Source organism: Mustela putorius, unplaced genomic scaffold, assembly GCF_011764305.1.
Source record: "Mustela putorius furo isolate JIRA1106 unplaced genomic scaffold, ASM1176430v1.1 tig00000145_pilon_pilon_pilon, whole genome shotgun sequence".
NCBI classification, from domain to species: domain Eukaryota; kingdom Metazoa; phylum Chordata; class Mammalia; order Carnivora; family Mustelidae; genus Mustela; species Mustela putorius.
This window is the reverse complement of record NW_025421294.1, coordinates 5,004,684-5,032,546: the sequence shown is the minus strand read 5'-3', so window position 1 is coordinate 5,032,546 and position 27,863 is coordinate 5,004,684. Positions and strand designations below refer to the sequence as shown.

At 35.9% G+C, this 27,863-nt stretch overlaps 3 protein-coding genes across 9 annotated transcripts in view; 2 read left to right on the top strand and 1 right to left on the bottom strand.

Annotated features, from left to right (window-relative positions):
- Positions 1 to 10,078, bottom strand: part of TRIM23 (tripartite motif containing 23) — a 29,161-nt gene extending 19,083 nt beyond the window's left edge. Inside the window, exons 1-3 of the mRNA XM_004764545.3 lie at positions 9,920 to 10,078; positions 4,550 to 4,712; positions 3,142 to 3,263 (exon numbers count right to left, since the gene is read on the bottom strand). Coding sequence (XP_004764602.1) covers positions 3,142 to 3,263; positions 4,550 to 4,712; positions 9,920 to 10,000 — 366 coding nt within the window. The 5' untranslated portion in view covers positions 10,001 to 10,078. The remainder of the gene's footprint in view (positions 1 to 3,141; positions 3,264 to 4,549; positions 4,713 to 9,919) is intronic.
- Positions 10,079 to 10,657: 579 nt separating this feature from the next.
- SHLD3 (shieldin complex subunit 3) lies at positions 10,658 to 15,319 on the top strand. Of its 2 annotated transcripts, none has more exons than XM_045075282.1 (2): positions 10,658 to 10,796; positions 13,865 to 15,319. In XM_045075282.1, the coding sequence occupies exon 2, from the start codon at positions 13,924 to 13,926 to the stop codon at positions 14,677 to 14,679; it is 756 nt and encodes a 251-aa protein (XP_044931217.1). In that variant the 5' UTR covers positions 10,658 to 10,796; positions 13,865 to 13,923; the 3' UTR covers positions 14,680 to 15,319. The 2 variants fall into 2 exon arrangements, with proteins under 2 accessions (XP_044931217.1, XP_044931216.1); XM_045075281.1 differs by having other exon boundaries at positions 10,668 to 10,796; positions 13,809 to 15,319.
- Positions 10,658 to 27,863, top strand: part of TRAPPC13 (trafficking protein particle complex subunit 13) — a 42,916-nt gene continuing 25,710 nt past the window's right edge. For 4 of the 6 annotated variants that reach the window (XM_013062474.2, XM_013062471.2, XM_013062470.2 and 1 more), the window contains exons 1-4: positions 10,658 to 10,796; positions 22,513 to 22,581; positions 23,121 to 23,220; positions 24,951 to 25,035. In XM_013062474.2, the coding sequence (XP_012917928.1) occupies positions 10,751 to 10,796; positions 22,513 to 22,581; positions 23,121 to 23,220; positions 24,951 to 25,035 (300 nt within the window). In that variant the 5' untranslated portion in view covers positions 10,658 to 10,750. Of the gene's footprint in view, positions 10,797 to 12,714; positions 13,334 to 14,432; positions 14,616 to 22,512; positions 22,582 to 23,120; positions 23,221 to 24,950; positions 25,036 to 27,863 lie in introns of those variants that run through there. The other 2 variants (XM_004764543.3, XM_013062473.2) reach the window with 2 other exon arrangements.

Sequence of the window (27,863 nt, the reverse complement as noted above, 5' to 3'; positions counted from 1 at the left end):
TTTTTTTTAAAGATTTTATTTTTTAAGTAATGTCTATACACAATGTGGGGCTTGAACTTACAACCCTGAGGTCAAGGTTATGCTCTGCTGAGACAGCCAGGTGCCCAGGCCCTCACCTCGACTCTGCTTTAAATACTACATATCATGGGGTGCCTGGGTGGCTCAGTGGGTTAAGCCGCTGCCTTCAGCTCAGGTCATGATCTCAGGGTCCTGGGATCGAGTCCCACATCGGGCTCTCTGCTCAGCAGGGAAACTTGTGATTTCTCTCTGTCAAATAAATAAATAAAATCTTTAAAAAAAAAAAAAAAAAAAAAAAAAAAATACTACATATCATGGTGACGTATAGAAAAAAGAGAAACACAAATGCTATTTTGAGAAGCAGGTGTATGCACAAGAATCAGCTGCAAAGTTTTTAAAAACATAGATGCCCAGACTTAACCTAGGAAACACTTATTCCAATAGGCTGTAGAAGCCTGATCTGTGTATTTTTTTCTAAAACTCCACAGGTGAGGTTACTGCACAATCCTGGCTGAAAAAGCACTGATTTAAGCAAATAAAAAATATACAAATAAAATCTATGTTATATATAAGCTTTTAAATATCATTTCTAAATTTCATGAGTTACTAAAAAGCATCCAAGTTGAAAAACTTTACATTTCAGATAACCAAGAATGTTTTGAAACTTATGCTGAATATTAAAAGGTCATAATTGGAAAGGGAATAATTTGGCATAAATTGATCCAGAAATAAAAATTAGAATGCTCGCTTTGGCAGCACATATACTAAAACCAGAAATAAAAATTAGAAAATACATCAATAATGTCATTAAGTATCACATTAAACTAAAAAATGAACTCAAATTTAAACATTTTTTATTTGCGATTATGAGAAGCATGTACAGGTAATATTAAAAATTCATATCTTCTGTTTTCCAGACCTGACAAATAATTACAAGGTCAACATTAAACAATATTCTAATGTCTTTTGAAACATAAAACATATAGCACATGAAAGAAGTACAAAAAGCCTAGAAAACAGTGCTCCCCGCAAGTATATGGTCAACTAATCTTCAACAAAGCAGGAAAAAATATCCAATGGAAAAAACACGGTCTCTTCAACAAAAGGTGTTGGGAAAACAGGACAGCATCACGCAGAAGAATCAAACTGGACCACTTCCTTACACCATACATACACAAAAATAAATTCAAAATGGATTAAAGACCTAACTGTGAGAGGAAATTAAAAGGCAACCAAAGGAATAGGGGAAGATATCTGCAAGTAACATATCAGATAAAGGGCTAGTATTCAAAATCTATAAAGAACTTACCAAACTCAACACCCCCAAAATAATAAAAAAATCTAATTAAGAACTGGCAGAAGACATGAATAGACATTTCTCAAAAGACACATAAATGGCAAACAGACACATGAAAAAATGTTCAACATGACTCATCATCACAGAACTACAAATCAAAACCACAATGAGGTATCACCTCACACCAGTCAGAATGGCTAAAAGTAACAAATCAGGAAACAAAAGATGTTCATGAGGATGCAGAAGAAGGGGAACCCTTTGCATTGTTGGCGGGAATCCAAACTGGGCAGCTGCTCTGAAAAACAGTATGGAGGTTCCTCAAAAAGTTAAAAATAGAAGTACCCTATGACCAGCAATTATACTAGTAATATTTATCCAAATGATACAAAAACAATAATTTTAAGGGGCACATGCACCCCAATGCTTACAGCAGCATTATCACAATAGCCAAAATACTGAAAAAGCCCAAATGTTCATCAACAGATGAATGGATAAAGATATGGTATGTACATACAATGGAATATTACCCAGCTATTAAAAAGAATGAAATTTACAATGACATGGATGGAACTAGAGGGTATTATGCTAAGCAAAATAAATCAGTCTGAGAAAGACAAATACCATAAGATTTCACTCATATGTGAATCTAAGAAACAAAAAAGATAAACATGGGGGAAGGGAAAAAATACAGTAAGATAAAAACAGAGAGGGAGGCAAACCATAAGAGATGCTTAACTATAGGGAAGAAACTAAGGGTTGCTGGAGGAAAGGGGATGGGAGTAGGTTAATGGGTGATATAATGAGCACTAGGTGTTACATGCAAGTGATGAATCACTAAATTTACCCCTGAAACTAATACTACACTACATGTTAACTAACCTGAATTTAAATAAAATATTGAAGGAAAAAAATAAACAGGAAACAGTGCTCCAGTTTGAAATTCACTTCAGTGATTCACTTTACATAGAGAAATCATGATTTAATAAAAGTAAAACTCAATCTGACATTTTTTTCCTTGATACTAAGCCTGTGATTTTAAAGTTGATCACCTAAATCATTAACTGTTATTTATTACAACTATTCTTACATCTAGTACAGTAATACGAGCTATGTGGACAATTCTTCAAGCATTAAGAATGCATTTTAAGGGGCGCCTGGCTGGCTCAGTCCATCCTCATGGATTTCAGGGTCATGAGTTCAAGCCCCATATTAGGCGTGGAACCTACATAACTGAAAAAATAAAAAATTAAAATGTATTTTAATCTGTGTTAATGAGCATTATTCTTATATTTACTGGACAATCAGCCTTTTGGATGATGAGAGTATACTTACACATAATTTAAACCTTTCACAAAGATACTTAGTAGTAGTAATTCCCTCAGGAGCTATTGCTATTTTTACGCATTTGGCCTCGACACTAACCGGCCTCTTTCAAGGACTTCCTCTTTCTTGGTGCTGTACTATTTATTGATTCACTTTTGCACCCTCTGGTTTAATATGTAGCTTATACCTTCTTCTTACTCTTCTGTAACCTTCTTACTCTTTAACTTTATCCTTGGGTAAAAGTGAATTACAATAAGGAAAATAAGTATATACATAAAACGTACTTTAGGTATGGTATTTTCAGAAAACTCAAGTTTAAGTTTTACCAATGTTCTGCTGGGAATATTGTTGCCTACAAAACTATAATGTAATGAAAAGTTGTGTTTCTGGAAACCTATCTGCTAGAGCAAGTGAGGTAAGATAGTACATTAGATGGCAAATATCTTAAATTAAAAGAAAAAATTCAAGCTCATAATAAATATTTCACCAAGTTCTATCAATACCTCTCCAGATATCCCAATGGCTTCTTCTGCAGCTCCGTACTGACCAATATGTCCATTCTGCAGTCGTTCCAAAAGCTCCAATAAAGCAAAATTTTTTTTCAATCCCCAAACACCTGAATCTCCTAGAATATAAAAATAAAAACTAAATCTAACAAAATGGAATATTAATCATTTTACCTCATACCTCAATAGTAACTTGTCATATATTTTAATCATTAATGTCTAAATTTTCAAAATTCAAATTTTCCCCTTATCTTTTTATGCTTAAACTACTGCCTGGTTAAAATTCTCTTTAAAAAACAGAAACTCCCACAACAGCCAAACTATGGAAAGAACCTAGATGTCCATCAACAGATAAATGGATAAAGAAGATATGGTATACACACACACACACACACACACACACACACACACTGGAATACTATGCAGCCATCAAAAGAAATGAAATCTTGCCATTTGTGACGACGTGGATGGAACTAGAGGGTATTATGCTTAGCAAAATAAGTCAACTGGAGAAAAACAACTATCATATGATCTCCCTGATATGAGGAACTGGAGATGCAATGTGGGGCTTTGTGGAGTAAGAAAAGAAAAAATGAAAGAAGATGGGATCGGGAGGGAGACAAACCATAAAAGACTCAATCTCACAAAACAGGCTGAGGGTTGCTGGCGGAAGCAGGGAGGGAGAGGGCGGTGGGGTTATGGACATTGGGGAGGGTATGTGCTACGGTGAGTGCTGTGAAATGTGTAAACCTGGCGATTCACAGACCTGTATCCCTTGGGATAAAAATACATTATATGTTTATAAAAAATTAAAAAATTAATAAAAAAAAAACCAGAAAGTCCTCAGCAGTGTAGTAGAAAGATACTTAAAGGACTTCTATTTTTTTTATCATTTAACTTTATAAATCCTATTTTACCAAAGACTTTTACTACATATATTAAAACAAGTACTTTACAATATATTTTAGACCAACCTACAGTAAGACATATATTTTCCATTGCAACACAGGATAATGTACATTTACTTATACATAAATAAGTTTTTAAAAATATGTGTATATTTACAGCTGAAACAAAAGTTTCACACACAAGTATTCATTCTCACAGTTAGGAAAACACCCGTATTTTTCGTTCTCCTTTTTCTTGAAAACACCTACTGAGAATCAATTAAACTGATTTCATAACTACAAATAAGCTATGATTCATGTTGGAAAACCACTATAAGAAACATACACTTAATCTAAAATAACTCCTTTCTGTAAAATGGAACTCAAACAGCTAAAGATAATAATTTCCCCCATCTCTCATCTAACCGAGAACCTGCAGCAATGACTATACAAACTCCTTTTCACACAAATAAACCAAACAATTTTAAATCTTAAATACATACAATATATTTTCCTACCTAGATCTGTTACTTGTCGATCGAAAGGGCAACGGATTGCTCTTCCATGAAGAGGGAGGCGGGTAAGACAGTCATGACATACTGTGTGGCCACAAAGCAGAAGGCGAGGAACTTTGTCTCCTTGCAAAGAAAAGACATCTTCACAAACTCCACACTCCAGCACCTAATATTTAGAAAGGAAACATATGCTTTTTAAGTGATTTTAAAAGCACACATACTTTTGGTTAAAAAAACCCTCAATATAATCAATCTCATTAAATTATTCCTTCATGAGGGGCGCCTGGGTGGCTCGGTGGGTTGAGGCCTCTGCCTTCAGCTCGGGTCGTGGTCCCAGGGTCCTGGATCGAGCCCCGCATCGGGCTCTCTGCTCTGCGGGGAGCCTGCTTCCTCCTCTCTCTTTGCCTGCCTCTCTGCCTGCTTGTGATCTCTGTCTGTCAAATAAATAAATAAAATCTTAAAAAAAAATTATTCCTCCATGAAAAAAAGTCTAGATTGTAAAATTTTAAGTCACCTTTTATCATTTCATCTGATGGACCAGATAAAAATTATATCATAGTGAAATCTCCTTGAAATGTCAACTGTTAGGGACCAAGATAATATTGTAAATTAACATCACCTTTATCTTTGGAAAATTATGTCTTGATTCATTATATCTGAATCTGTGTAATATGTCATTCTGCCAAAGTTGGGTTCTTAAACAATTTCTCTGCAATTACCTTGCCTCCAAAAGACCATGATTAATTTGAACAGAAATCATCTGAAATATGTACTAGGGTGACAATTACTCCTTGTAAATGATCAAGAACTTGTTCAGAACAGACTGCAAGTAATATCCAAGTATTTTCTAGTATCCATGTATACTACATAATGTAAACTCAAGAAAGCAGTCAGCTAAGACTTAAATTTCAATTCATTGTTCTCAATTAATAAATATGCCCCTGGGTTAGAAAATATTTTGTCTGTACCATTCCAATTACAGGCACATATCTTGCCCAAGGCCATGAAGTTAGTCAAAAGAAGTGACAAGAATCAGCATACTCACTCCAAAGCCCATGAGATTGTTTTATAATTAGTTAACAAACTGTATTTTTATCAAATGAAGCACTGTTGGTACCTTTATCTCCCAATAGAGTCAAAGTGCTACACAATTTTAATTTATTTTTTAAAAACACCCACACTGAACTGTTCAATTATATCACAAACTACTATGTCAGCCATCCATGACCTGCTACAATCTGGCCTCTGTCCCACTGCTTCCCTGCCACCCACTTCAGACTCCATGCTCAAACTGTATCTAACAATTTGTAGTTCCCAGAACTTGAAAACTGGTTTTTGTCTTTTTTTTTTATGCTAATGCTGAGGAAATAGCTAAACAGACATTTTCCTGGTGGTTCCTTTTTTTTTTTTTTAACATTAATAAACAAACAAATTTCTAAACAACTGTATCTCTCAGTCTACGCACAGCTTATTCCAACTGAAATTACCACACTACCTCCTGGGCCATCATGCACCACGGTAAGTGTTTATCTTGATACCCTAAACACATTAATTCCATTATTGGCTTCCAGCCTGTCTTTCCCTCTTAGACCAAAAAGCCCTCAGGAACAGGGCATTCCTAAAAACGCAATACTAGGGTGTTCATATAAATAAAGTCTGGCAAGATTAAAAATTAAGAACAGTTCAGACCAACCACCATCCCCCAACAAATACACAATGCAAGGTAAAAAACAGAAAATCCACAATGGAAATCATTCTTAATCCATTATAAATTTAGTATTAACTCTGTAATTAATTTGGATTCAGTTTACGAAATACAAACATCTTTCATTATACATTGATAATACATAATTGGCTTGCATCCCAGTATGGTTCAAAAGAGGCTTAAATGTAACACATAGCTCACAAGAAAAGACATAAAAACAGCTCTTTAAATATATAAAAAGATGTTCAATCTCTCTCAAAACACTTTAAAATGCACTTAAACCAATACATTTTTTTCAGATTAGAGCAAACAGGTTGATAACCCTTTGTATAATCCTTTGTGTTGGTGAAGATGTGGGAAAACAGATATACTTGCTGACTGCTGTAAAATGTTTAATGACTAAAATAGGCTTTATGAAAGGCAATTTGAAAATACCTATCAAAACTTTATATAGCTTAGTAATTCTTTTCCAGGAATTTATCTGACAAATATATCACACATGTGTGACAAGATCTCTGTGTTATTCCTTACAGCACCATTTGCATTTGCAAATGACTGGAAACAAAATAAATAGATAGCAACACGACTGGGAAATAAATTATAGTATATTCATATACTGCAAAACCATGAAGTTTGTTGAGAAAAAGGAAGTTTCCTACGTACACACATAGAATGACTTCATATGAATAAAGCAAAGTGAAAAATATATAAAATATTTAATTAGCTTTTGCATAAAACGGGGGAAAGAGCATACATTTGTATCTATATTTTTATACAGACATACTATCTTTCTAGCAGGATACACAGGAAACTGATTACACTGGAATAGTGGCTCCCTATGAGGAAGGAAAACAGATGGGAAAAGTTACACATAAACTGTATTATACACAAACCCTTAAATGTATCCTACATTTTTAAAAAAAGCAGGACAGAAGTTTCATTTAAATATTGTCACTAGAATATCAAATTCATTCAAATACAGAGAAGATATAACAGAATTAAATAAAAAATAAATGCAGTGTTTTTTGTTTCATTTTTCTAACACTGTAATAAACTTGTTTATGACCATAAACTCCAAACAAGTAAAATTTCAGTCCATTCAGATCTTTTACCTCTGAACACATAATTACACAAGATAAAAGAACTTAAGTTGCTACTACAGTGCTTTTTCAAAAAGCACTAATAACATTTCACAGATTCATAAACTAAACAAGGAACCAAAAATAAACTTACTAGACTATTTCATATCAACTCAGGAAACAATAAAATAAGAAATTCTTTCTTCAGTATTTATGAACACAAACTGTGGCTAACAGCACAATAAGAAAAAAAAAAGCTAAATAAGAAAAAAGCACTTAATCTTATCAACTTCACAAATATGTCAAAGAGAGCTTCAAACTGATTACATGTAAAACAAATTTTAATTAACCAGACCATATTTTATTTAAGTTATTTATTTATTTTTTTAGTAATCTCTTGCCCCATCATGGGACTCAAACTCACAACCCTGAAATCAAGAGTAGCACACTCCTCCAATGGAGCCAGCCGGGCACCCTAATAATACCATATTTTAAATGGACTAAAAAGACTCAGTCCTCAAAAGAAACCATCCTGATTCTTTTTTTTTTTTTCTGACTCTTTTTTTAAAAAAGACTTTATTTATTTGTCAGAGAGAGAGAACACGCACAAGTAGGGGGAATGGCAGGCAGAGGGAAGAGGCTCCTGGTGAGCAAGGAGCCAGCCCCATGTGGAGCTTGATTCTAGGACCCTGGGATCATGACCTGAGCCAAAGTCAGACACTTAACTAAGTCACCCAGGCCTCCCTTCCTGACTCTTTTTTGAATGTAAGTAATTTCATAATGTCAGATTTTTATCTTTAAGTTTTCTAATGAAAAACCCTGTCATTATCAACTTATTCATTATTTTACCTTTTAGCAATATATACTTCAACTCTCACCTTCCAATGAGTAATTTCTGCTTTCATCTATGAAAATAAGAATGAGTTACAAATCACAGCATAAGCATCTTACCAAGGAGGACTACCCTACTGCACAGCTTGGGCACATTTTACATGTGAAGATAAAAACAAAGTTAACCTGTAACACATCGAACTCTGTGCTGTAACAAATTTGAGTCATATGAGGCCTTCATATATTTTTTGAGATTTTAAGGCAACTAGGGTAACAAAAGTAGATACAGCAACAATAACCATTCCAATTACAACTTCTTGATTCAAGCTAATTCACAAAATAATCTTCAAGTATTCTCTCCTTAAAGCCCAATTTAATACATAAAATCTCGACCATGTAACATGGCTAGTAACAGTGTTCCTCTGTATCTCAGATATGCTGTGTATCTTCAGAATAACTTCAATATACAAAGGCCAGATGAATTAAAAGCCATCAATAATTGGCAACATACCTGTGAACAGAAATGTAGCATTTGTTGTCATATAAAAACCAACATTAGGTGAAAAAATCATAGATGCCTATTACCCAAGATCTCAAATTAACTTCAGACATTAACTGATAGCGTGGTTCTCAACCTTGGCTGCACATTAAAATCACTTCTAGGAATGTTTAAAAAATATACTGATGTCAAGTTAATCAGAACTTGGGGAGAAGGAGTGTATCGGTAGTCTTTTTTTTTTAAGTCTTAAATTATTCTAAGTATGTAGCCCATAATGAGAATTACCAACAACTCAGATTACAACAATCCTGAAAGTTATTCTATAAACCGATGAGATCAGTTCTCCCTTGCTGATCTTTCTATTAATACAGCTAATGCATTTTGAAGCACTTAAGCACGGTAGAATTTCAAACCTGAAGCATTGGGCAAATCGTATATCCTAACGTTAATGTTCAGCCATGCTGCTGCAGCGACACTTCTCAAAAAAGTGTTGACAGGGACGCCTGGGTGGCTCAGTTGGTTAAGCTGCTGCCTTCGGCTCGGGTCATGATCCCAGGGTCCTGGGATCGAGTCCCACATCGGGCTCCTCGCTCAGCGGGGAGCCTGCTTCTCTCTTTGCTTCTGCTCTGCCGCTCTGCCTGCTTGTGTTCTCTCTCTCTCTGACAAATAAATAATAAAATCTTTAAAAAAAAAAAAAGTGTTGACAGACTATACTAATAAGAGAAGAGGGGGCAGACCAACCATTACTGTATGTCTGGTTATAGAATAAGTGCAATAATGAAAACCAGATTTTAAAGGCATTCAAACCTGGATCCACGACGCACTGTGTTAACGTAAACCTGTGTTTCTTCACCTGTCAAACAGTAATTATCATATACTTTATAAGTAGATACTAACGAGCTAAAATACTTAACACAATACCTGGCAATAACAACGGCTCAATTTAATAAAAATAAACTAATGCCTGTTGAGCTTAACAAAAAGGAGAGGAACTAAGCAAAGACCGGCAGAAGTCAGTCTCACAGGCCCATAAGCTCCTTTTCACAAATGTCCCCATCGGCCACGTAGAGGACTGGTATGAGCAGAAAACCAAGCAACTTCAATCCCGCAGAGATAAAATCACAGAGGGCACGACAGGGCTTGTAAAGCCGAGAGGCGCGCAAAGGCCCAAAGAAGACCGCCGGAGCGCGGCCGCCAGACCTCAGGGATGAACCGAAGGGAGGCCGATGGTGGAGAACAGAGCACGCAAGGTCCCTCACCTTCACCACGGCCGTACCCCGGCTGCCCTGACGGCCACTGTCTAGTCCCGCTCCAGGCTTGTTTACAATGAGGGTAGCCATCCTACGAGCAGACGCGCCGCAGAAGCAGCCGTCACGGCCTTCAAGTGAGGGGCGGGGTCCAGCCACCTACCCAGAGGCCTCAGCGTTCACCGCCCGCGCACAGGCGCAGTAAGACGCGGAGCGCCGCTGGCTTGACTTCCGGCCTCCTCCTCCTGCCGGTCACTAGCAGTTTGTCGGCACATCCTTGTATATATGAAGGCTTTGCTGTTTATATTGTTATTATCCAGGAGTCTGCAACTGATAGAAGGAATAAAAGTAAAGGGAAAAAGAAGGCTAAAGCTAAAAGTAAATTTTCGGGGTGAAACTCCTGCTTCAGTAACAAACTCTGCCCAATTGCAGAATAGACTTGAGAGAGAAGGGGGACTACATCTCCCTGGATGCAATGCTGTTTTGTTTAAACTACAAATCCCAGCATGCAAAGTTCGTCTCTTTCACTCTGCTTGTACGCATTAGGGACGCTGTACGTATTGTCACCGAGGAAAGATTTCTTGAAGTCCCGATGCGTGATTGTGGCTTGAAAATAGGGAAGTATGTTATGTATAGGTCTCTAAGAGGCAAGAGATGGCTTTGGTAAAAAGAGGCCGTTGAATCCGTGAAGGACATGGTAAGAAGAGAATTTAAGGTATCACCGGCGAAGATAGCCTGTTACGAGTGATTTGATCTTCCCGAACGTTCGCTTTTCTGTTTTCTTCCGGGCTGCACTGAACCTCTTCAGTTGCCGTAGGCAGTGGGTCTAAAGTGCCGGTCAAAATGGAAGTGAATCCCCCCAAACAGGAGCACCTGCTGGCCCTGAAAGGTAAACTTTTATGAACCCGACTCCCTTTATCTGTTTTCTCCTCTTCTCTCTTAATTCTCGAAGGCTTTACCCCATAGATCTGGTCCCTGGGATGTAGGCCTCGTTTTCCTTAAACAGTTAGTGCCTTCGCTCCTGCTCTGTCCTTTGGCGCCGAGTGGAAGGAAGCAATTTCTTCTCTTTGCTTTTTAGGTTTGACAGCCTCTCCCTAGAATGGAATAGATACCCGGTAAATCACTCATTGTGTGATATGCTGCAGTTAACAGACTGGCTTTAGCCGCGAGCTCGGGGGAGAGCCTGGTGAACCAAGATGGTTTACAATAGCCATCTACAGTGATTTTCCTTGTCTGTTGTGTCTTCATGTGGCACTGATAAAGTTAATAGGCTTCTGCTTCATTTGTAAAGTTAGTCTAGTATTGCAGTAAGCAGTGCCAAGGATTTAGAAATACATAGTAAAACAACGTGTAATTTAGATTTGTTAAAACTTAAGTTTGCTTAGAAGTGTTGTGGAAAACTAATGTCAACTTTCGTTTTGTGCGCACAGCAAACTTTTTGAATAACTTTGATGATTTAATTGTTTGATTATTTAGGGAAAACCAACAGGATAGAGTTTTTCTGGAATTCTTACTGTTTTCTGAAAACCTTTTATTTAAAGTGCTTTAAGCTTTTTTTCATCTGTTTTCTGCTTTTAACAAATGCGGTGCTGCTTTTTTGGATGCTCTACTGTGTGGTTACCAGTAACTTCTTGAACTGAGATGAGAAAAGGCTCAATAGACGTTTGAATTTAGTTAAATTGCACTTAACCTTCCTTGTGACATCCATTTTGAGGGACCCTTATCCCGTCCCCAGTTATGATGTAGGCATCAAACATTCCAGAAGCTTACCAGTCCCATCTGTAACATAAAATCAAATACTGATAGCTTAGTTTAAGAGGATTGTCTCTGATCATAGAACTAAAAAACATATTAAGTAATACAGCAACAGGACCTGTAAGCTTAGCCTGAGTAAATGAGCTAAACTAAAATGGATTCTTCTAGAGAAAAAGGAAAAGAAACTGTCATGTTTTTTCTTAATCTTAAATCAAGTATGTAGAGCGGATTTTACTATCTATCAGAAATTTTAGAAACTTTCTCAGGATCACAAAGCTAGTGAGTGAGTGAGTGGAGGCAGTATTTCAACACAGGGCCTTCCTCCATCTTTCCAAGACTCATTGTTTCCCAGTGAAGGAAACAGCATTTTCAGAGAACATTCTCTCATTATTTACTTTGATGGGAATTTGAAACAGTTCTGTTAGCAGATGGGTATGATTTTATGCAAATTGGAAGTTATTAAACACAGTTATATTCCAGTAATGTGGAAGCTAATTACCATTGGGTATTTTTAGTTTTCTGTTACTTTTTATTTTCTGGAACAGAAGAAAATCTGGGAGAGATTTTAGCAGGCTAAAAGGATAAGTGTTTTGAAATTCACTGATAGTCTCAGTTTTATTAAAGCTCCTCCATACCATTGTTTCCCCTTGTGCATCAATAATTTTCACAAGCTTTGGGGCACCTGCCTGGCTCAGGCAGGTGGGGGAGCATATGACTCTTGATCTTGGGGTGGAGGGTTCAAGCCTCACATTGGGTATAGGGATTACTTTAAAAAACAAAAAATAAAATAACTTATTAAAATTTTTTCACAGATTTTCATTTTACTGATTGTTGAATGCCAAGTGTATCAATTTATGTGGTAATTTAAGTTTACTTTCTTGTCTGTATAAAAGGTTAAGGAGCTCTCAGAATTTCGTCAGTCCTCAGGGTATGACACAAGTTCAAAAGAAATGAAAGAATTCTCAGTGCCATATCTTACAATATGAAAGTATAAGGAAGAGGAAAGAAAAATTAAAAGAATTCCTAATGCTTTTAAGAATATGCTCTCTGTGTTTAGATTCATATTAAAATTATTAATGTTAAGGATCACAGTCACTTATGAGTTTAAGTTGTCAAATCTGTCCACAGTGGACATTTACAGTAGGTGAAAAGAATCATTATGAGATTATTTCTGACTCTTCAGAATCAGTGGTCAAATGAGTATTGTGACATCATGACAGGAGTCCCCATCCATGGTCATTCTGGCAATGGGAGAACCCTTTCAAAGAGTTCTCTCATGATTTGGGAGAGAAGAGATACAACCTCTCTCTCTCTCTCTTTTTTTTTCCCCTACAGTAATTAGGATTTGAAAGAGCCTGCATTATGTCTCATGCAGCTTTGAACTTGGTTAGGAAGACGATTATATGCTAGAACTCATTATCAACGACTTCATTTGGTACAACTTGAAGAATTCTTTGTTCTACGAGGGAAAGAAAATAAGGAAGGTCTAGCCGTCTTGTTTTCCTCTTCAGAAGTAGAATTAAGGAGCCATGGTACTAAGGTCTTGATACTGTGAAAGTACCCCATTTAGACAAAGGAGACTTAGTCACAAACCCAGTTCCTAGCCTGGTTAAAATCAGAGTTAAACTATTTTCATGTTACTAATGTTGCTACTGTGAAAGAAAGAAATCAGTAAGTATTCTATGTATTTGGTAGAATTCATATAATTTTAAAGTATAAAGATTTTTCTCAAGGCATTAAAAATTACAATGATTTTCATTATCCTCAACTCAGATGTCTCAAATTTTAAAGTATTATTACATTTTTGTTATCTTCAAATGAATCTAGTACTCTTAGAATCACTAATTTACCTTTTGTTTCTGCTATAGTCTTAAGATTATTTACCAAATTTGTTAATGACAATGGTTCCAAATCCTTTCTGTCTGTCAAGTTAGACTTGTTGACTCCTGGCAGTTTTAGGCTGAAGGTGATCTTGTAGGGCATCTACTCCGATGAGATAAAGCATTTCCGATTTTGTGGATTACATTCAAATTTACCAACAGCACTTGGTAAAATATATTGAGACTAGTTTTATTTTTTTCTTTTTCCCTATTTGTGTGTAGGATATCCCTACCATATCTTACTCTTTGCAATACTTCCACTTTAGGTCCTGTTTCCTTCTGATTTGGAAAGAGAGTCTTGTAATTGTAAATTATATTCTAGAGCTGAAGAGTACATCTAAGAAATGTTTTCTTCATTAAGAGTAACTGGATTACTGCAGAATGTCTACAGAAGTAATATTACATTATCGACCATGTGAGAGTGATCCCACACAACTGCCAAAAATTGCAGAGAAAGCAATTCAAGACTTTCCTACACGTCCATTATCGAGATTTATTCCTTGGTTTTTGCATGATGCATCCAAACTTCCACTCAAACCTAAAAGATCACCACCTGTGATTTCTGAAGAGGCAGCTGAAGATGTGAAACAATACTTAACCATTTCAGAACACGATGTTAAATCACAGAGTTATGATTGCACAGTAGATCTTTTGGAATTTCAACCTAATTTTAAAAAAAGGAAGCACTTAATCCGGTCACACTCACTGAACGAACAGACTAATTCTGGAAATTTAGATAAACAATCAGAAAAGGGAAGACAACACAAGAAGAGGTTTTGGAGTGTCTCACTTCCCAACAGTAATTGCACTGAAAATATTTTTCCTTTGTCTAAAAAATTGCAAGATTGTTTAAAGGCATTGAATTTGCATTCACTTTATAGAGCAAGATGGACTATAGAGCATGCTATTTGTAACAACCAAACTCTGGAAGACATTTGGGCAAAACTTAATCATATCATCCGGCACAATGAACTTCCATCTTGTAATGCTACATTTCAGAGACACTTAGGCCAAATATGGGTGTTCTGTGATATTATGTACTGTGAATATGTGGGAAGTCTTCTTAAAGGAAGGTTAGCTCTTACTGGGAAAATGAATTTATTAGTGCATAAATATGGTGTTATTTTTAGTATGTAATGAATTTTACGGATTGTTAAAGAAAAGAATATTCTGAATGAACTGAGTAGGATCTGAAATAGTGTGATCAATCAATTTTTTACAGGGTTTTAAATTTTTTATTTAATTTTTTTATTTGACCCCTCACTAAGATAGCCTCTTCATTCTTAATAGTATAAAAAAATTGGTAATTTGTATACAGTGGTTTCTCAGAAATAAATGACCATCACTTGAGTTCCTAGACGTGTATTAATACAAAAGCGTTCTGGGTTATACTTTTAGTAGTTTTCTTCTAAATAAATTGTGATAAATTGTTATTTTACTGAGCTTAGAGGTAAAATGTTCTATTCCTTTGTTCTGTTACTTTTCCAGTAGTTGAATTAGATAGTGCAATGAATTACAGTGAATGGTTGGTTTGATTTTGGTAAAGTCCCAATATGTAATTTTATAGTGTTTTTTTCTTTACCATTCTAAAGTGTAATTATTAAAAAATAATAATAAAACCAGTTCTATTGCAAATGTTATTCAAATAACATGAACATAGTTCAAATTGGGAAACTAGCCCAGATTGTGCCAATGTTTCCAAGAATCTGTAACTGACAATAGTTGATGTGGAATTTTGAAACAAAAGTAAAAATGTATAATTTGCCTAAGACCATAATGTATCTTTAAGGATATAACTATTTTGAAGGGAAGTATCAAATGTGGAAGAGCTCATTATTCTTTATTTAATCTAGTACAAGTATTCAGTGTTAATGGTGGTTAATGCTGATTGGTGGTTAATGCTGGGTTCCTGGAGTTATTGTGAGTTTCCCAATAGCAAAATGTTTTAAATCGGGTTTACACATCACCTCATAAAAATACCCAAAATGATTATGAAGGTTTTATGTAAAAATATACTTATTTAGCAAATTTAAGTGCCTAACGTGAGCTGGTTAGAAAGCAGTATGCAAGGAGAAACATGGACCTACCCTTACAGAGTTTATATGGAATTACTTCCATTAAGTGGTCAAACCACCTCCCTGGGAAACAGCAGGAATTGTAGTCTTTCTGAAAGGCTGACACATTTGCCTTGCTGCACAGTGCCTGATAATGGTAAGGGCTCAATAAACATGTACACACCCTTTGGATGGATTCTTTGTAGCCTGCCTGAGTTGAGGTTGCTTAAAAGCAAACTATTAATTTTTAAATTAAGTGATAATTTTTTTCCAATTAGATTTCAGCCTGTCCAAACACTTTTAACTACGTTCAGTACCTTTTTATTGTCTCAAATGAGACTGCTCTCTAAAAAATAATCATCAGGTACAGGAATGCTTCCAAAAATCTTTAAATGAAAAGTCACCAGGTTTAGAGGAAGTTTCTGAGGTCACTTTTTCAGTAATTACTTCTTTGTTTCCTTAATCATCTTTTCAACCTAGGCAGCTGACAGGTATCAAGAAGTTATTGAGTATTGCCACCAAACTTTGCAAATAAGAGTTGTCATATTTTTAGACAGTCATAGATGGTGGATTTAATTTTTTTTTGTTCAGGTCTTATTTATCAGAAGTTGCTAATTACGAGTTAAAAGTAAGGTAATTGTAAGACAAAGTCACTTGAACAGAAGACAGTTTTTTTTCTGACATAGTTTAAAATATAAGGTATAGTGGAGTCATGAGATTGTTATGAGCAGTTTTTTTGTTTTTTTTTTAAGATTTTATTTATTTATTTGACAGAGATCACAAGCAGGCAGAGAGGCAGGCAGAGAGAGAGAGGAGGAAGCAGGCTCCTTGCTGAGCAGAGAGCCCCATGCGGGCCTCGGGCCTCGATCCCAGGACCCTGGGATCATGACCTGAGCCGAAGGCAGCGGCTTAACCCACTGAGCCACCCAGGCGCCCTATGAGCAGTTTTTTAATCCAAGAATCATACTTCTAAAAATTCTTTATTTAAATTCAATTTAGTTAACATACACTATATTATTAGTTACCAGGGTAGAATTTACTGATTTATCAGTTGCATGTAACAGGCAATGCTCATTATGTCAAGTGCCTGCCTTAATGCCCATCACCCATTTACCCCTTCCCCCATTCACTTTCCCTCCAGCTACCCTCAGTTTGTTTCCTAGAGTTTAGCATCTCTTATGGTTTGCCTCCCCATTTTCATCTTATTTTTCCTTCCCTTCCCCTATGTTCATCTGTTTTGTTTCTTAAATTCTACTTATGACTGAAATCATACGGTATTTGTCTTTCTCTGACTAGCTTATTGTGCTTAGCATTATACCATCTAGTTCCATCCATGTCATTGTAAATGGCAAGGTTTCATTCTTTTTGATAGCTGAGTAATAATACTCCATTTTATGTGTATACCACATCTTCTGTATCCAGTCTTCTGTCCGTATCCGGGCTCTTTGCATAGTTTGGCTGTTGTGGACATTGCTGCTATAAACATTGGGGTCCAGGTGCCCCTTAAAATCATTATGTATGTATCCTTTGAATAAATTCTTAGTAGTACTATTGCTGGGTCATAGAGTAACTCTATTTTTAACTTTTTGAGGAACTGCCATACTGTTTTCCAGAGTGGCTGCACCAGTTTGCATTCCCACCAACGGTTTAAGAGCATTACCCTTTCTCCTCATCCTCACCAACATCTGTTGTTTCCTGAGTTAATTTTAGCCAAGAATCACACTTATTAAAAAGAGTTTCTTTGTCTTCATATGTGATGGATTTAAAATTTTCTCATTTGTGTCGTTTGCTTTCTACCTCTTACTGAAGCAGTGAAAGGGTAATTCAGAACTAGAAAACTCAAGATTGAGTTTTACTGCAAATAGTGCTATGATTTTGAAAGAAGCAGAGATCCATTTCTCCTTCCTACTTCTCCACTTCCATTTGAAGTGATCAGGGCCGGGGTGTCTGGGTGGCTCGGTTGTTAAGGGTCTGCCTTTGGCTTGGGTCATGGCCCTGGGGTCTGCGTATTGAGCCCTGCCTCGGGCTCCCTGCTTGGTGGGAGGCCTGCTTCTCCCTCTCCCACTCCCCCTGCTTGTGTTCCCTCTCTCGCTGTGTCTCTTTCTGTCAAATAAACAAAAAAAATTTTTTTAAGTAATCAAGGCATAAGAATTTAGAATCCATTACTGCTTTTAAGCTTTTTTCATGTACTTAGAACCTTAGGACTGATGATTCTAGCACTAGTTAATAGTAGGCTCAGCAGTATTTTTCATTTCTACCATTAAATCATAGATGTGGAAGTAAGTTAGGTACACAAGAATGTGTACAGAAAGGTGAATCTCTGAGAGCATCTGATGAAATAACGACAGCATTTACTCTAGGGAAGTGGCAGCAGTACCCTAATTTTGTTTTTCCCTGACAACCTCTCTACCTTAAAATAAATGTTAAATTCAACCAAAAAAAAGATGTGGAGGGTATCATATGAATTTAGCTTCCTTTACCAATTTATCAAATAGCTTAAATACAATTTTTTGAGAATTTCAAAATGAGCTCTTGCATAATGATTCACTTTGATAAAATGTGCTCAAAATATCCAGAATTCACAGTTCACAAACTTGAAATCATTCAGGGACTAGATAGGCAAGACTGTGGAATATAGTTAAGGACTTTGAACTTGAAGAAAATCCTGCCTTAATTTAGTTGTTGTTGTTGTTGTTGTTGTTGTTTTAATGTTCTTTCCAAGCAAAATGTATACAAAAGTTGAACTTGGCCCAGTTCATTAGTTTGTAACCTCAGGCCTCTTACATAAATTATTGAAGACTTATAGAAGTTTTTTTTAAATAAGATAATAGGTAAAACCTAAATTTTATAAGTAAATGTCTGTGTTTTGTGAGTTCCAATGAAAATGCCACCACATATGACACTATTTGTTGTGCCTAGTGAGTATCTGATTTGGCACTTGGCTGAAAATTGCGTATTCTTTTTTGTCTCTTTCATTTTTGTCAAAGAACCTGTTTTTTAACATTCAAGCCTGAATATAAGATTGTCATTTAATAACCAGTGCTTTATTAGGGCATCTGGGTGGCTCATTCAGTTAACCTCCAACTCTTGATTCCGGCTCAGGTCATGATCTCTGGGTTGTGAGATCAAGCCCTGCTTCAAACTCCATGCTCACTGGGAAGTCCCTTCTCGCCCTCCCCTTCTGCCCAACCCCGCACCAAGTGTACCTACTCTTTTACTTTCTCTAAAGTAAATAAATCTTTAAAAAAAAGTAACCAATGCTTTATTATAGTTCCTCTCCCAGGTTTCTTAAACCTTGCTATTGTTGGTATTTGGTCTTTTCCAGCTAACAAACATTATGTGTAGTATTTGAGGTCCATTCATTTGCTGTAAGACAGGAAACATTGAGTTTCAATATGAGATACTTTTATGTTACTAATTGGACTTGCCCAGTTTGTGTTTTATAGTAGTTTTCTTTGAGTCCACAGAATGATAGTATTTCTTACCAACTGCTCCCCCCCCTGCAACACTAATTTTTTACCCTCTTTGAAAATATGAAGGAAACTGGTATTTTTAATACCAGTTTGAGAAGTTTTTATTTTTAATGGAGGGTTATTCCTCACCCACTATTATCTCATCTCCTAGGAAATCATAAAATGAGTAAAACTAAACTTTATAAGACTTGTACACAATGGAAGTTCGAGCATATAATAAGCAAATAGGGTGGCTACACATTTGGGTGAACTCAAAAACACTTTATGGTTTTTTTTTTTTTTAACTTTTTATTTAATTTCCATTTAGTTATCATACATTTAATATTAGTTTCAGGTGTACAGAAACAGTGTTTCAGCCTTTCCATTCAACACCTGGTGCTCAATACAAGTGCATAATCTCTAAGTCAAACAAACCCATTACTCCCACCCCCCCCCCACCCACCTCCACTCTGATAACCATTAGTTTGTTCTCTATAGTTAAGGGTTCATTTCTTGCCTTCTCTCTCTCCATTTTTCCTTTTGCTGGTTTGTTTTCTTTCTTAAGTTCCAAGTATGAGTGAAATCACATGGTATTTTTGAGGTTGCTTTTTAAAAAATAGTGTTTTAGGATTCCCTTGAGAGCATATTTTTATTAAGATCACGTTTCTTCTGAAATGAAAAAAAAAAAATGAGGCATAGAGAACACTACTTGGTGTAAAAAGTGATCTTAGAGGGGGGCCTGGGTGGCTCATTCGGTTAAGCATTTGTCTTCAGCTCAGGTCATGTTCCTAGGTTCCTGGGCCTGAGCCCCATGTCAGGCTCCCCACTCAGTGGAGAACCTGCTTCTGCCTTTCCTCTCAGCTCATCCTCTCTCTCTCTCTCTCTCTCTCTCTCTGTTTTTCTCACTATCTCTGTGTCTCTTGGTCTCTCTCTCTCTCTCTCAAAAAAAGAAAAAAGCTTAGAGTCTTAGATATTTAGATTGTGGAAAAAAAGTCTCTTCTTTATCATTTTTAGAGCACTTTTTTATTCCCCTTCAGATTGAACTGAATTTTAATCTGCTTTCCTAGTTAGAAGTGAAGTAGAAAGAAAACCTTCTCAACCACTTCGGGTGCCCATCAATGATCTGTAGCTGGTTAATACTCTGCTTGACAGAGAGTTCTATTTTGAATGCCCATACGATGTTTCCGATAAGGCATAACGTAAACAGGTTTATGCCCCTAGGCCTATAATTAATAATACAGAGAATTAGTTTTGAACAAAGTGAATTTATCTGAGTTTAGATCTAATTCTGCCACCTATCTGCTGTATAGTCTTATATGCAAATACCTTCTCCAAGTATCACCCTTATGTGTAAAATGTAGTTAATGACACCAAATTTGTAGTCATGAGACTTAAATGTGTTGATACTTGTGAAGTATTTAGCATGCTATCTGGCACTAGTAAATGCTCAGTAAATACCAGCTATGCAAAGTGACTTCAGAAATTTTAAGGTTAACATATGTTGCCTGTTTCAGTAGCCATCTATTTATATTTATATTATCTGTTTTTACTTTATTTGTTTAAGTAAGATCTGTGCCCAGCATAGGGCTTGAACTTATAACTCTGAGACCAAGAGCCAACTAGGCAACCCTCAACAGCCATCAGTTTAATATATAACATTGTTTAATGGCCTCTGTTCATGAAATGTAACATCGTCAAAATAATACCAGGTACTTGAGGATTTAGGTAAGGTGCTAATTCTTTAATTCAGCAAAGATGTATAGAATATACTATGTGCTAGAAACTGTCGAAAACGGAGTAGTCTTCACCTTGTGAAGTTTGGATCAAAATGCTATAGATAAGTACATTTATCAGTTCATGATAAATACAAGGGGCTATGAGAGAGACAAGGTGAGCTGTTACTTCTTTTTTGGAAAAGATGACATTTATCCTGAGACCCAATGAGAAAGACACTGAATTTGTTGTGAATGATATAGCTAGTTAGTAGTTGGGTGGTATATGTTTACATATGCTAATGAATACCACTTAAACTGTGAATTTACCATTTAAGTTGATAGTCTTTAAAGTTTTTTGGGTTAGATTTGAATGAACATTTTTTTTAATTTTTTAATTTTTTTAAAATAAATATATATTTTTATCCCCAGGGTACAGGTCTGTGAATCGCCATGAATGAACATTTTTAATAGAGTATAAAGAAATGATTAACTTTCTGAAATATTTTACAAGTTTCTATGATTTTTACTGTTATATTTTTGTCTTTATTTTAATGTGATCAAAGGTCAGTCTTTAGAAGTAATTGAAAAAGATTTTTTTTTGTTAAAATGTCCTATCCGCACTCTAATAGATTTCATAAGTTTTCACTTTTTAGTTTTCGGTGGCTTAATTTTTGCCTCTTAACTGCTTGATACATAGGCAATTTGTTTGGTATTTAAATTTAATTTGTAAGTTAAATTTCTAATTTTTCCCAGATAGCCAACCAGTTGTGCTTTATCGTGTTGCTTTTTTTTTTCCTTCATCCTAATAATCTTTATTTTACTATCTAATATATCTGTGTGGTGTTGCATTAATAAAGCAATTTGTTGACTATAGACCAATCTTTTAATATATGGTAAATTCATGTCTGCCTCATTTTTCCCGATTAATTTCCTTAGCTTATTTTTATTTGTTTTCTAAACTTTAGACACATTCTGTCATGTCCCAAGAACAAATCTTAGTTTTGGTTGGAATTTAAAAAGCTATACTTTGGGGGCGCCTGAATGGCTCAGGTCATGATCCCAGGGTCCTGGGATGGAGCTCCACTTTGGGCGCTCTGCTCAGCAGGGAGCCTGCTTCCTCCTCTCTCTCTGCCTGCCTCTCTGCCTACGTGTGATCTCTGTCTGTCAAATAAATAAATAAAATCTTTTAAAAAAAATAAATAGCTATACATTGAGTGATACTTTCATCATTTCCTTACAGAATGAATATTACTTAAAGTTCCACTTACTGAACTTCCAGTGGCCAGTGATTAGAACTGAGAGATAAAGCTCATAAAGATTGTTTTTTCTAAAATTACTGTCTCATATTCATGGTGATGAATCAAAACATTTTTCCCTTTCAGGAAGATATCTTGATACTGTTCAAAGAATGTCACTCAGGATTTTTCTTAAAGCCTTATTCTCATATACCTTAAACTTTAAAATTCCTTTATTTTCCAGTTTTTCTATAATGTGGTATTCTACATTTACATTTAGTTTTTTTAATGCATTAAGCTTTGAATAAGTCATATGTAAGATTTTCTATTGTAAATTAATATTTTTAGTAAATCATTGGTGTACGATTTGGGAAAGTACTTAATATTATATTTAGGAAGCTTTAGGTTATATTTGATTTTAGTATAGAACAGATGAGTATCATACACTCAACTTAGGAATGCTAGTCCAAAACAATATTAACATTTTCTTTCTTTTTTTTTTCTTAATTCACAGTGATGCGGTTAACTAAGCCTACTTTATTCACCAATATTCCAGTAACATGTGAAGAAAAAGACTTACCTGGTATGCTTTGTTATGCTTGTACCTAGGAAAAAGTTGAAACCTGGGTTACCTGTTACCTTGGAATAAGCATAGTCTTGCCAGTCTTATACTAACTCTTTGCTGCATTCTTTGTTGTCTATTTGTATGATGTAAGTAGTGGCCATTTACATAGTAGGTCTTACTCATAATCGCTTAAGTCAAGATACTATGGATATTCCGTAGCAATAAGAAACTTAATTTTAGTAAGGATACATTCATAGTCATGATATCAGAATTTTATTTATCTTCACATGGTCCATCAACTTGTATATTAGCCATTCCCTTTAAAATTATTGGAGCTCTTTATATTTTGTATCTGATGGCCTTCATTTTCCTTTGTTTCTGAAGCATTCATTCTCTATGGAACTCAAATTTTTTGTCATAAATTTGTTGTAGTGAAGATAATAAATTAGATTTTTGTTAAAGCATTTTTTTAAAGTATTTCAACCAGCTCTTTCTTTGTGGCAGTAAAACTTATTTACAAGATAGATTTTAGAATTTACATTTTTCTCTTTCTATAGGAGATCTTTTTAACCAACTCATGAGAGATGATCCTTCAACTGTAAATGGTGCAGAAATTTTAATGTTGGGTGAAATGTTGACTTTACCACAGAATTTCGGGTAAGAATGTGTTGACATAAGCCATACTTAAAGCCATTACAAATTATATTTTCATAAAATAACTAATAAATGGAAAAATACTCATACATTTAAGTGGTAAAAAAAAAAAAAAAGGTTTTACCAGAATTATACTTAGTGATTCTGGGGGAGTTTTTTAATTAAAAAAAAAAGATACAAAAAAAGAAAAGGGGCTCCTTGGGTGGCTCTGTTAATTAAGTTGCTTTCTGCTCAGGTCTTGATCTCTGGGTGGTGAGATCAAGCGCTGCACTGGGCTCACCCTGGGTGTGGAACCTGCTTGGGATTCTCTCTCTCCCTCTTCCTCTGCCATCTCCTCCAAACCACCACCACCACCACACTGCAAAAAAAAAAAAAAAAAAAAAAAAATCAAAGTATGAATAGTGGTTTCTAGGGACGATTAAATTTTAACTTTCTTCCTTAGATCTTACTGCATTTTTTAGTAGCCTATATTCCTTTTCTTTTAACTGGTTTAATCTAAATGTCTTTTATTTATTTATTTTTTTTTTAAAAGATTTTATTTATTTATTTGACAGACAGAGACCACAAGTAGGCAGAGAGGCAGGCAGAGAGAGAGAGAGAGGAGGAAGCAGGCTCCCTGCAGAGCAGAGCTCGACGTGGGGCTCGATCCCAGGACCCTGGGACCATGACCCGAGCCGAAGGCAGAGGCTTCAACCCACTGAGCCACCCAGGCGCCCCTCTAAATGTCTTTTAGAAAGCTGCTTTCTTGTTCAGTTTCATAGTCCTCTCCTAACATAAGCTATCAGACTTCTCAGCTAATTAGGAACTGTCAATTTTTATTCCTTCTCTTACTCTTAGTTCTTCTCTACTTCTGGGTTATTAATGAGGTAGAAGCCCTTGGTTTTTCTGTTTTCAACTGAGAGAATTTAAGACCACATGGAATTTTTAGGTTTTTTTTTTTTTAATTTTTTTTTTAATTTATTTATTTGTCAGAGAGAGAGGGAGAGAGAGCGAGCACAGGCAGAGGCAGAGGGAGAAGCAGGTTCCCCGCCAAGCAAGGAGCCCGATATGGGACTCGATCCCAGGACGCTGGGACCATGACCTGAGCCGAAGGCAGCTGCTTAACCAACTGAGCCACCCAGGCGTCCCGGAATTTTTAGGTTTAAAAAAGGTTTACAAAATGTAGTTATTGACTGGTGTCTTGAAAGCTTGGAATTATGTTCATATTTAAAAATTTATGTGAAATATATTTATAGGTTTTTGTGTAATATATATTTATAAACAGGTATTTTTATAAAACTTACCTTACAAAAAATATAAAGAATTTGTGTTAGAGTAACTTAGAAAAATAAGACAAATTGGTAAAAAAATACTCAGATCAATTGGGGGTCTCTACTAGATTCAGGGCATAAGTTATTTCAAAAATTGCCTTTTCTAGCCTCGTCAGTAAATAATCATTAAGACTTTAAATATGGATCTAATTTCAGTGGCTTATATCTAGGGAAATAGGCTATTTGTACAGTAGTTGAGAGCCAAGATTATGTCATATTTTATAGACTACATCAGTATTTTCAAGTGTACTGGGTAATGAATGAGCAGCATAGGGTACACAAAGAAATGCTGAAGCAGTATTTCACTTAATCATTATCCTTTAATAAATTCTTCTCCATTTTAAGTTCTCAGCGGTGCTTATATAGATTATGTGTGTTAAAATATGAGTAGATTTCTGCCTAAAAGTTTATTTTATTTCACAGGAATATTTTTTTGGGAGAGACCTTTTCCAGTTACATCAGCGTTCATAATGATAGCAATCAAGTTGTAAAAGATATATTAGTAAAAGTAAGTGGCATTCTTGCTTGGTATATATATATATATTTTTTTTAACTTTTTAATTTGTATTCTTATGTTTTTGAAACTTCATTAAGATGCACTTTGATACTGGACTTTTTAATTGTCATTAACAACAGGCATTAATTGAACACCTAATTGTGTAAGATAATATGGTAACAAGCACAGAATGATTTTTCCTTATCCTCAAAAGTTGTGATCACTTGGGTGAGACAGTATACCAGTTAAAGGTTTCAGTTTTTATTATTTTGTGATTAACATAATAGAATTTGGAAGAGGAGGAAAGATCACAGATGATTGCATCAGTCTTGAGGACATATTAGAGGAGAAGGTATGCAACAGGATCTTCAAAAAATAGTAGGACCCAGAGGAAAAGCAAAACATGATAATCAGCCCAGACATAGGCATCCATAATGTGTTCTTGTAGCCATGAACAGAATTCACTTGATAGAAGTAGATAAGGTACAAAGATGTGCAGTAGCCATTGAGTGGAGCATCTCGAAAGCCAGCTGACAGCTAAAGGTTTTAGCTTTTTTTTTTTTTTTTTTAAGGCAGTGGGCAGTCAGTGGGGACTTATGAGCAAAGGTATTGGCACTGTGTTGGAAGACTGATATGAAAGCATGTTATGGGATAGCTTGTAGGAAATACACCAGTTAGAATATTCTTCCCAGGGTGCCTGGGTGACTCAGTGGTTAAAGCCTCTGCCTTCGGCTCGGGTCGTGTTCCCAGGGTCCTGGGATCGAGCCTCACATCGGGCTCTCTGCTCGCCAGGGAGCCTGCCTCCTCCTCCTCTCTCTCTCTCTGCCTGCCTCTCTGCCTACTTGTGATCTGTCTGTCAAATAAATAAAAATCTTAAAAAGAAGAATATTCTTGCCAGCATTAGAAATCAAGAGATAGAATATGCTAATTCAAACAATTTGAAACTAAATATAAAGAAAGTAAAAATTTACTGTAGGTCGGGCAGAAGTCATCAAGGCTATCTTCACATGGTAACTTTATGTTACTGCAGCATTGCTGGAAGGGAAGTCCAATTAAAATGAGTTTTTAAATGATCAGCAAGTGTTAGAATTGAAAAGGACCTCATAGAGCCAGTATTCCAAATTTCATATAGGACCCAACTACCAGAAACTGGATGCAGAGTTTTTCATACGTGTTTGTATGCTTGTCTTACTATGGATGGAGTATCTGCCTTTTATTAAACCATGCGTTGTCATACTATAGCCTGCAGGCCAAATTTGGTCTCTTTGCCTGTTTTTGTAAGGCCTTGGAGTTAAGGATTGTTTCAACATTTTCAAATGATTCAAAGAAACAATCTTACTTTGGATGTGAAAATTACATGAAATTCAAATGCCAGTGTCCATAAATAAAGTTTTATTGGCAGCAGCCACAGTCATTCATTTAGGTATTATCTGGGGCAGATATTGGGCTACTACTGGGACTACAACTGGGGAGTTTGCAGAGACATTGGATAACCTGTAAAGTTTAAAGTATTTGCTATCTGAACTTTGATTTTTTTATTTTTTTAAGCTTTTATTTATTTATTTGAAAGAAAGAGAGAACAAGCAGAGGGAGGGGCAGAGGGGGAAGCAGACTCCCATTGAACAGGGAGCCTGATGTAGGACTTGATCCCAGGACCCTGGGATCATGACTTGAGCCAAAGGCAGACTCTTAAGCCACTCAGGTGCCCCAACTATCTGACCTTTTATTTTTTTTATTTTTTTTAAGATTTTATTTATTTATTTGACAGACAGAGATCACAAGTAGGTAGAGAGGCAGGCAGAGAGAGAGAAAGGGAAGCAGACTCCCTACCGAGCAGAGAGCCCAATTCAGGGCTCAATCCCAGCCCCCTGGGATCATGACCTGAGCCGAAGGTAGAGGCCTTAACCCCTGGACCACACAGGCGCCCTGCTATCTGACCGTTTAAAGAAGTTTGCCAACCTCTGCATTGATTATGAAAAGATCTGACTTTGAGCTTTGAGAATATATACTTTTTTTCCTGGCATACAGTTGACATTCAGTAATGATTAATTTATTTTCATAAAAGTGAATAAATCAGCAAGTGCATATGATTTAAGTCAGTATTTAAAAGAGTAAATAATATGATACCATACTTACTATTAAATATGTATTTATATTTATGTTGGCTTTATTCAGTTTTAATTTGCATAAAGGCCTTGGTATTAATAATAATAGCGGCTAATGTTTACTGTGCAATGCCCACCAAGAATTATCTTAGTTTCTCAGGTAAAACATTCAGATTCATGATATACACATAAGCCATTTTTGACATCAGAATAACTTGAGGTTATAGGTGAGGAATCACAGCATGATGCTGGTCTATATTTTTCATTTTTTTATGTTGGGTATTCAGTTTTAGATGTCAGTATTATGGTTTCTTAAAAAAAAACAATGTTTATAGCACCAATGTCCACTATAGCCAAACTAGGGAAAGAACCCAGATGTCCATCAACAGATGAATGGATAAAGAAGATGTAAGAGAGAGAGAGACATATGCACACGCGCGCGCGCACACACACACACACACACACGCACGGGAATACTATGCAGCCATCAAAAGAAATGAAATCTTGCCATTTGCAACGACATAGGTGGAACTAGAGGGTATTATGCTGAACGAAATAAGTCAATCAGAGAAAGACAATTATCATATGATCTCCCTGGATATGAGGAATTTGAGAGGAAAGGCAGGGGGGTTAAGGCATAGGGAAGGAAAAAATGAAACAAGATGGGATGGAGAGGGAGACAAACCATAAGAGACTCTTAACCTCACAAAACAACTGAGGGTTGGTGGGTAGAGA